Genomic DNA, 8,985 nt, shown 5'->3' with positions numbered 1-8,985 from the left:
GAGCAGCACTATTTTATGCAATAAAACAGCATTTCTTTTCCCAAGCACATCTGAACAGTTCACAAAATAATAGGTCACCACATGTGCATCACACCACAACTATAACTAATACATAGAAGACCTGACTAAACTAGAAGTGATCATTTTAAAATCTGTTTAAAATGTGTCTAATCAGCTGATTGTTAATTAAACCTACAAATATGTAATATAAGCTTAAAAAATACATGTATGCAATTCTTAAATGAAATCAACTGCTCTGTTTTAAGCAGAAATCGTGAGACTCATCTGTATGAAGGAGCAATTTGAAAAGATAGGTTTGGAAGCATTTAGTATTGACTGTAGGACCTCTTAATAAATTTGAAAAGAAATAAAACTCGTATAGCAGGATTCTATATTAGCATTTTATTCAAGATCTTGTTATTCAAGATCTAATCTCATTTTTCGGCGGACTCTGGGGCTTTCTTTTTCTGTTTTAGGCCCACAGCCATGAGGAATCTTTTCCACAATGTATTCTTCTTTGTTCTTCCTGGGAGATTTTCTAATGGACCAGCAGCTTCCCCCAGGAGCTTGACGGCCTGTGATTCGGGGACAAGGTGTTCCTCCTGCTCTGAAACCTTCATGTTCATCTCAGCGGTGTTAACTGTGAGGCTGGCTGCAATCAGCTCTTTGTTTTGTGATCTTAGTCTCTCCACCTCTCTGATAAGTGACTGCTCCTTCTCCAAGGTGTCATTTTGCTGGGCTAGGCGCTCACATTCTTGCTGTTCTAGGTGTTCCCTCGTGGCCCTCCGGTCTCTGATGAGTAACACATCTGTTAATGCGCTTTCTACGTGCAGTCTGTTCTCCTGGTTGAGATGATGTTGAATTGCCCGTGTTCTTGTTGAAGAGCTGCACTAGCTAGTAGCTCCCTGTTGTTATTCTTTTGCTGCTTCAAGGTGTCACAGATCTTTTGCAACCTTCGTACCTCTTTCTTTGCTTTCTTCTCTGCATTCATGTACTTGTTCTTCAGACTTCTCTCATGTTTTAGTTTATTTGTCACCCTGTCCAGCTGTTGATGTAGCCGATCTACCTTTTCAGTTGACTGTTTCATTGATGTATTCTGTGCCATCATGACGTTGATCTGACTGAGAAGTCTGTTACCGTGTCTCATAGCACTCTGCAAAGTTGTATCCTTTTCCTTCATCTGCCTTTGGAGGTGCTCTATTTGAGTTTTCTGTTCTTCCAGCTTGGCGGCCCCTTGAGCAGCCTTTTTTTCTAGGCAAGCACACAGAGTCTCAGCACTTTGGAGTTGATTCTTCAGCTCTTCCACTTGTGAAGCGAGCTTCCTCTTCTGATTATCAGAGTCCTGTAGCAGCTTGGCTAATTTATAGCCTGACAAAAAACTCCAGTCAGGTTTTAGTGGCTTGTTAATTTTTGTTGTTGGATTAAATGTTGTCCTCTCTGATGAGCTGTGCTGTTTCAGACAGGGCCGCAACTGACGATAGTTTATTTATACACTGTTAGACATTTTATTGTATTTTTACAGTAACTTACTGGCAACACTATTGCCAGTAAGTTACTGTAATTACTGATCTACAGTATCTTTACTGTTGTGATGTTTTACAGTTCAACCACTTTACTGTAAACATATATTACAGTATAACAGCTTTACTGTAAATGTTGCTTGTGGTAATGCAGCTTTACTGTAAACGTGGTTTACAGTTAGAAAGACTTACCGTGATTAAGTTTTATAGTATCACTGTACTGCAAATGTGGTTTATGGTATAACACTGTAATTGTGTACAGTATAATTTGTTTAGACTGTAATTGTGTTTTACAGCATATAAAATAATATTAACATTCATATTCAATATAAGAACATTTACAAAAAACAATATAATTCAATAAAGTAGTCTCAGAATAGTGAATTAAACCAACATTTATTGTTGATAATTTTTTTTTAACAAGAAAAACATTTTTCAACTGAATAAAAACAATGTCAATAACCAAAATAAATAGAAGCGTACATGAAAACTACACAGTCCTTCACCTTTCTGTGTCTGATTTTTTTAAGGAAAACAGTTTTTCATTCCACTAAAAACAGGACAAACCCACCAGCATGAACATTAAATAAACTATTACAATTGTAAAACAAAAATCATTTACAAAATGTAATAATTATCAGTGGGTCCCAGGAAATAGAATGTGACATGGGATTTAGATTTCCGTTACCAGGATGGTCGGGTTCAGCGTAGTCGTTATCACCACCTGTCAAAGACACATCATCAATATTCATGTTTGCTCAGGTTATTCACTTGTTCACATCTGTCTGAGATCATTCATACTGTTTTATGGATGTGTGTACAGTATGTATATAATTATCAGCTATGTAAAAGATATTATCATCTCTGTATTCTTACCTAGTTGGAAGTCCTCCATTCAAACTCAGAGAGCCGCTGGAGGAAGGTGGTGATCCGAGGGCTGATGCTTGTAACCTTCCTCTTTATGACACGACCTGTCTTGCGGCTTGTACCAAGTTTTGCAGGGCATTTTGTTCCCATGTCTGGATTAATCCTCACAAAGAACCTTTTAATGGAAAAAAGGCTGCTTTAATTTCAAAATTAAAACATACATTACAGCAATCACCTATATGTTTCTGCAACTGTAGTCAAGCTATCACATATATTTCATTCTTAAATGGTGTAAGCTTTAATGGTGTAAAGTATTTACCTCTGTATCATCTCCAGTGTGATGGACGCTGACTCCTGATACTCAAGGTTGAAAACGTAGTATGACGCAAAGAAGACAGCAAGGGTGCTGGCAAAGTCATGCATCTGCTCAGGCTCATAAAATACCTTGCCCTCCAAACTGATCATCCAGCGGCTTGCAGACATGAAATTATTCCCTAAAAACAGACAAGAGTCCAATAAGACAATGTGCTCACCCTTACAAATAAGGTTTCCACAAGAATGCTGGATAGCAGGCCTCACACTGTACAAAAATAGAATCCACACGGTTTGCTGCTATTTCTCTTATTATTTATTATGTAATGAAAATTATGATCAATTACAGGAAAAAACTGCCTAATGTTTTGGCATTTTGGCCTGTGCTGAAACGTTAGGCTGTTTTTTCCTGTTGGTCATTGTGTATAATAAATAATAAGAGAAACAGCAGCAAACTGTGTGTATTCTATTTTTATACAACATAAAACAGACAAACCCCTGTTAAGTAAGTTGTTGTGGGTACAAATACCACAATAATTACATAGATTTTTTACAAAAATATTACAAGAGGATTGAAACTATTTACTTACCAAGCGCTATTACCCTTGGTGTGATGGGTAAGGTCATCTCTCTCTCAGCAGACATCTTGGTGGAAAAAGCCTTTAAAACACAAAAGGAACTGATTTGAATGATGATACCCAAAATCATTGAAATATTTTTCCTTTGTTTATGTTGACAGTATTGAGAGTGCATGTGTAAAATTTTAAATATAATTACGTCAGCCAAGATGAAGATTGAGTCCTCTTTTTCTTGGAAGTACTTCATCAGAAGAAGGATGGCTGCTGTGGCGATCTGGTTGTGGTTCAGCTTTGCACTGTCGCACTCACGTAGCAGATGTTCAATCTCCTTGTTCCACTGAAGTCTCTGGCTTTGAAAGAAGTTCAAAATTCTCCTTCCTTTCGTAAGAAGGGCTTCACTGAGACGTGTTTCTACCTCAATATCTGTGAGTGTGTGGAAGTGAGTGCAGAGGCCTCTTTTAGTAAAAAGAAATGGCCAATGCTCTTGAACCTCACATAAGGTGGGGGCAGGCCAAGAATTAAGCATGTGCCTCTGGTAAATATAAGTCAAAGACATATAAGTATTTACATCTGTTGTTTCAATTGCTTGAGGACCTGCTGATCTGAAGACAGCTGACATAGTCTGTCTTTTTGTCTCCAAAGTTTCAGTCGTTTCTCCTTCTGGTAGGGTTGTGGGTTGCCAGTTGATGCAACCATAGCTATCAAGTTCAGATCTCCCCCTTTTGATGGCAACATCACCCTCATTGTTTTCCCTGGTAGACCTTTTCCTTGGCTGCCGGATTCTGCTGCTGACATTGTCTCTATTTACATGTTCAACTCTTGTTTTAAGCTGTTTGAGTAGGGAATAATAACCACAGCCTAATTGCTCACCTTCTGCAGTCTTATCTGCAAAGGTAGCGGGATACTTAGATACAATAGCTCTAGCTACCTCCCCACAAGCAGCTCTGTTAGGGTTGGGGCAGTGTACTCGCATTCCTTCTACAACAGTCCTAATCATTATTCTCCTGTCTTCTGGGTGAGCCATTCCACCTGATGCCAAGGCCTGTAAAAGTCTTGTTGGCATCTTCTCCCAGGGAACTGAAAAATTGCTGATCCAGGAGGTGTTGCTTACATTTGGTTGTGTGGAAGGGAGTTGACCTGATGCTTGTGCAGAACAGAGTGAATTACCCTGTAGTGGCACTTGCACAGTTGTTGAGCAGGTGGTTTCAGGTTCCTTTGGGTTGTTTGAAGAGCCAGACTCCACACTTGGTCGTCGATATTCACACACACACACATAAACACAGCAGAACAATTCCACATTAACTATGTACAGATGGGTTTTTTGGAGTATTTATTGAGTAATACTCTTATATGAGACACAAAAGCAAGAGTGTTGGAGAAATAATACCAATGGCAATGAAAGCTAGTTTTAGTTTTGAAAGCTAGATTTTTTATGAACTATGAATTGAAAAATAAAGTACAATTTCAAAATAACTCTCAAAATAACTAATTTACAACTATTTTCAAGATAGGTCTGCAACCATTTATGACATTAATGCATTCTCACCTTTTCTGAATACTTGAACAAGTCTTCGACTTTGAATTGGTGTCAAGAAAGGTTTGATATCATCAGGCTCAACAAACAGGAGATCTTCTCTGTTTCTGACACCAATAATGTCTGTCAGGTGCTCAATAACTGCCCTCTTTGTCTCTTCATGCAGGTCAGGTAATGCCAGGTTAATTTCATGATGTAGGCTGCCACTGTCCATATCTGCAATGAATTAAGAGGATGATATTGAATGATGCAAAGATACAACGGTTAAACCTGAAGCGATATACACTGGCAGAGGGTAGTAATCAAACAAACTGTTTGCTTGAACACATATGAATCTTTTTTCAGAATTGTGTAGACAGTGAAGTCCAAGGTTGATCAGTATCACAGATTGAAGGATGTCCAAAACAAAGTGTACTTGTTTGTGACTGATGAGGATCACTGAGATTTTTCCAAAGATGTGGCCACATTCATCATGACCCATCGCAACAACAAGCCCTTTGCAATATTTTGTTCCTTTGTAAACTACTGCTGATACCTCTGACGTAGTTTCTTTCATCAAGCCAGCTGTCCTGACAGACTCCTGAATTAGACCATTGTACAACTGCTCATCATATTCACTAGTTTCACCAACTGCTTGAACTGCTGGAGCAAACAATGGTCCACTGCTGAGGTACGCCTGAAGCAGCTGGTGCCTTTCTGCCAGTGTTTTACAAAGGTGAACAAGGTTGTGCAGTTTCCGGGCGCATTCCTTGAAATACGAATGTTTACTCTCAAACCGGAGAGTCCACAAACGAATAAGAGGCCCAAAGTGCAAAAAGAGGTCACTATAGTGCAGTAAATAGTGATGCTTGGGCTTGAGTGGGTGATTAGGGAAAATTGTGTGTCTTAAATGAACATACTCCTCAGTTATTATCTTAAGGTATGCAATCTGGTCATGATGGATCTTGGGAGCACATATGAGCTCAACCATTTCCTTGAGCTGTAGATACAGTTGCCAGACCTGACTGTCCTCAGGATTTTTTATCCTGTCACCAACCAACAATGGCAACAGTCGCAACAGACACCAGTTCTGTGCTGCAGAACCAGAAAGTTTTTTGCCACACTCCTTAACCTCACATGGTTTACTGAGACTATCATTCCCTGAGTATTTAAACTGTGTGATCGACCTGTTTAGTTGTGCATAAGTGAAATGCTTTTCCTGTTTCACTAAATGACTGATGTACAATGCCAAGTCATCAGAGACTACACCTTCAAATAAATCATGACCTAAACATGGGGGAAGCCCAGTGTAGACATGAAAATATTTCAGAGAATTGAAAGGTGAGTCAAACTTTACCCCCTGTACCATGTCTTGGTCAGTGGTGGATAGCTGTTGTACACTCTCCTTGTGACCAGTGATGGTTCTTTTTGGACCAAGCTTTAGTGGTGTCTTTTCAAAGTCTCTCCTTTCAATCAAGCAGTATCTACAAAAATGCCTACTACAACTGAAGTTTTCAGTGAAACCACCTAAGCAGTGTGAACCAAGATTATCTCCACAAATGGAAATCAAGGCCGCTTTGAGGGTATTTCCATCATCTGTCTCAATCCCTGTATCTTCTAGATCTTTAAGGTCTGTGATAATATTTGAGAAAACTTTCTCCTGACCAAATGTCTTGAAGTCCCTTTCTCTGCACAGCATCACCAACTGCATGGGATCAACTGAAGAGCGATTGTGTGGCTGGACCTCACCTAGACTCATGTAAACCCCCAAAACTTTATGTTTTTTCTTCCCTGACCCAAGAGGATTCACAACCTCAAATCCATCCTGGTAAAGGATGATGGACAATGAAGAAGGATTGTCTTTTAACAGAGCATTTTCTTTTACATTTCTTCCATCTGCCACATCCTCTACAACCATGTTGGAAGAGGTATGATTTTTGGATTGGTGATATTGCTCTTTAACACTTGACTGCCTAAGGAGGGATTTTAATGTCTCTTTGATGGAAATGTACTGGCAAAAGCATTCCTTTCCAGCAGCATCACTTCCCAGATAAATCTGGGTGGGTTCAACATAGTCAAAATACTGCTTGTAAAATGTTCTCCTTGTTTTGTCAGATCTGAGTATTCCTTTGTTGTATATTGTGAAGACATCCTCTTTAGAGAGATTTTGAATAATCATTTCTATCTCAGTTTGTGGTATGTCTAGCTCAGAAAGCTTGCCCTTCAACTTGTCAAAAACATCTGACATAGAAGTGCTATGGACATGCTGAAATCCATCAAGAATACACTGTATTGTGCTCGCTGGCAACAGCATCTTGGCTTGCATTTTCAGGTAGAAAAGAGCCAAATTATGTAAAAATGTCTCTTGTTGATTATCACACTCCTCTAGATGATCACATGGAGTTGGAGTCAGATTCTCCTCAGAAGGCTGAGTACAGTCTATATTTTCGGGGAGAGTTGACACCTGAGTTGTTATCACCGGCTTATGTTTCCTGGATAAATGTGTGGCAAAAGATGAGCGCACTCTGACATGTTTGTGGCAGTCATCATAAGGACAGACAACTTTCTTGCCATCTTTAATATGAAATCTCAAGTGAGTGCATAATGCTGAAAAATTCTCTGCCACATAGAAACATGCCTCAACTCCACAAGCAAGATTTCCTTTAAAATGGGTGTATTTAGTCTGAGCCCTGCGATAGCGGTGGTTCCTGTGCATATGGGATCTGAATGCAGAAAATGTTCGATAGGAAGAAGGACATTGCTCTATTCCACATGTGAATCGATAATTAGCTGTGTGCTGATGTTTCTTCGTATGATAACAAAATTGTCTTAATTCTGAACTACAAACACCACAAAATTTACACCTGTACATGGCTGCATGTGTCTGAATTTGACTTAACTTTTAATATGCAAAGAGCATGGCAACAACACAACAGTGACTGAAAAACATCTCAATCTATTATCTGTTTTTTCTATTATTAAAGAAGGGATCTACATTGCTTGGGTTGTATCAAAAAATGGGAAAAAGTTAAAAGAAAAACTATCTATAGATCAACGTTATTAACTTAAACCATGCAGACCCTGAAACATTTTGGAGGGTCTGTCAAGCTGACGTTAAACCCCTTAACAATGGCACTGCAACTAACTGCGACTAATTTACAGACCACTACACTGTCTTGCTTTTTAAATGGAACCTATGAAACAATAAACCACAGCTGAGATTAGAGCAGGCTAACCTGCATGAGAAACTTCAAAGGACAGCAATGCACCACACTGGGCGGGAAAAGACAGAGAGACAATTGTTAATTTAATGTTGCATTTATTTAACCCTTGAAAAATATATTTACATAAGTAAATAAAAGAAAAAAAAACACACAACCCATCTTTTCCAGAATAATTCAACTAATTGCTCTTTTGACCAACCTAACACAGACGTTACATGGTTTTCCTATGAAAAAGACCCTGGAAGACGTTGTATTAAAGGAAAAAAAACATGCTCCCCTTCCCACTTAAAAAAATAATAAATATTAAACTTAGGTTGGAGTTCCTCCCGCCACCAACCTAATGTTATATTAACTTTTTAATGTTGTGTACTGCAGCTCACACAAAATTAAATAAAGCAGGCTAACCTACATGAGCAAGCTCAAAACTGGATAAGATTGTTTTAGCAGTCTCTAAATTTCCAAAAAAAAAGTTGTCTTTCTTTATTCTCATTAAATGTGAAATAGCCTGCTGCTTTGTCTTGTCTTTCAAAGAGCTGAAGCTAAATGTCCCACTGTTAGCATGGCCAGCTTCTCAATAGTCATAGAACAGAAGCGCAGGAGGACAATGCACCACACTCGGCGGGAAAAAGACAAAGACTGTCGTTGCGCCTGTGTTCCTCGCCCCTCCCCGTGGAAAATATATATCTAAATATATATTTAAATAAGAAAAGAAAAAAACACACACAACCTATTTTTTCCAGAATAATTCAGCTAATGTGCTATTTCGACCAAGCTAACACCGATTTTAAGCCCCCCCTCCCCGCCACACACACAAAAAATATATATGCTCTTAAAAATTAATAAACGAGTATGTTAGGTATGGGCAGAAATCTGTGCCATCAGAAACTGAATTTGAATAAGTTAAATTTGAATTTGAATTGTAACTTGCATAAAAGCTTTTGAAAACTGAATTTGAATTAGTCTAATTTGAA

The 8,985-nt window shown here is 38.7% G+C and overlaps 1 protein-coding gene across 1 annotated transcript; it reads right to left on the bottom strand.

Moving 5' to 3' along the window:
• Nucleotides 1-2,396: 2,396 nt before the first annotated feature.
• LOC134624094 (uncharacterized) lies at nucleotides 2,397-5,025 on the bottom strand. Its single transcript, XM_063469076.1, has 5 exons — nucleotides 4,824-5,025; nucleotides 3,477-4,420; nucleotides 3,290-3,359; nucleotides 2,707-2,881; nucleotides 2,397-2,562 (listed from the first exon to the last, which is right to left on the bottom strand). The coding sequence occupies exons 1-5, from the start codon at nucleotides 5,023-5,025 to the stop codon at nucleotides 2,397-2,399; spliced, it is 1,557 nt and encodes a 518-aa protein (XP_063325146.1).
• Nucleotides 5,026-8,985: the final 3,960 nt, after the last annotated feature.

This window comes from Pelmatolapia mariae, linkage group LG3_W (genome assembly GCF_036321145.2).
Source record: "Pelmatolapia mariae isolate MD_Pm_ZW linkage group LG3_W, Pm_UMD_F_2, whole genome shotgun sequence".
Taxonomy (NCBI): domain Eukaryota; kingdom Metazoa; phylum Chordata; class Actinopteri; order Cichliformes; family Cichlidae; genus Pelmatolapia; species Pelmatolapia mariae.
The sequence above is the reverse complement of the archived record's forward strand: the minus strand, read 5'-3'. Positions and strand labels throughout refer to the sequence as shown.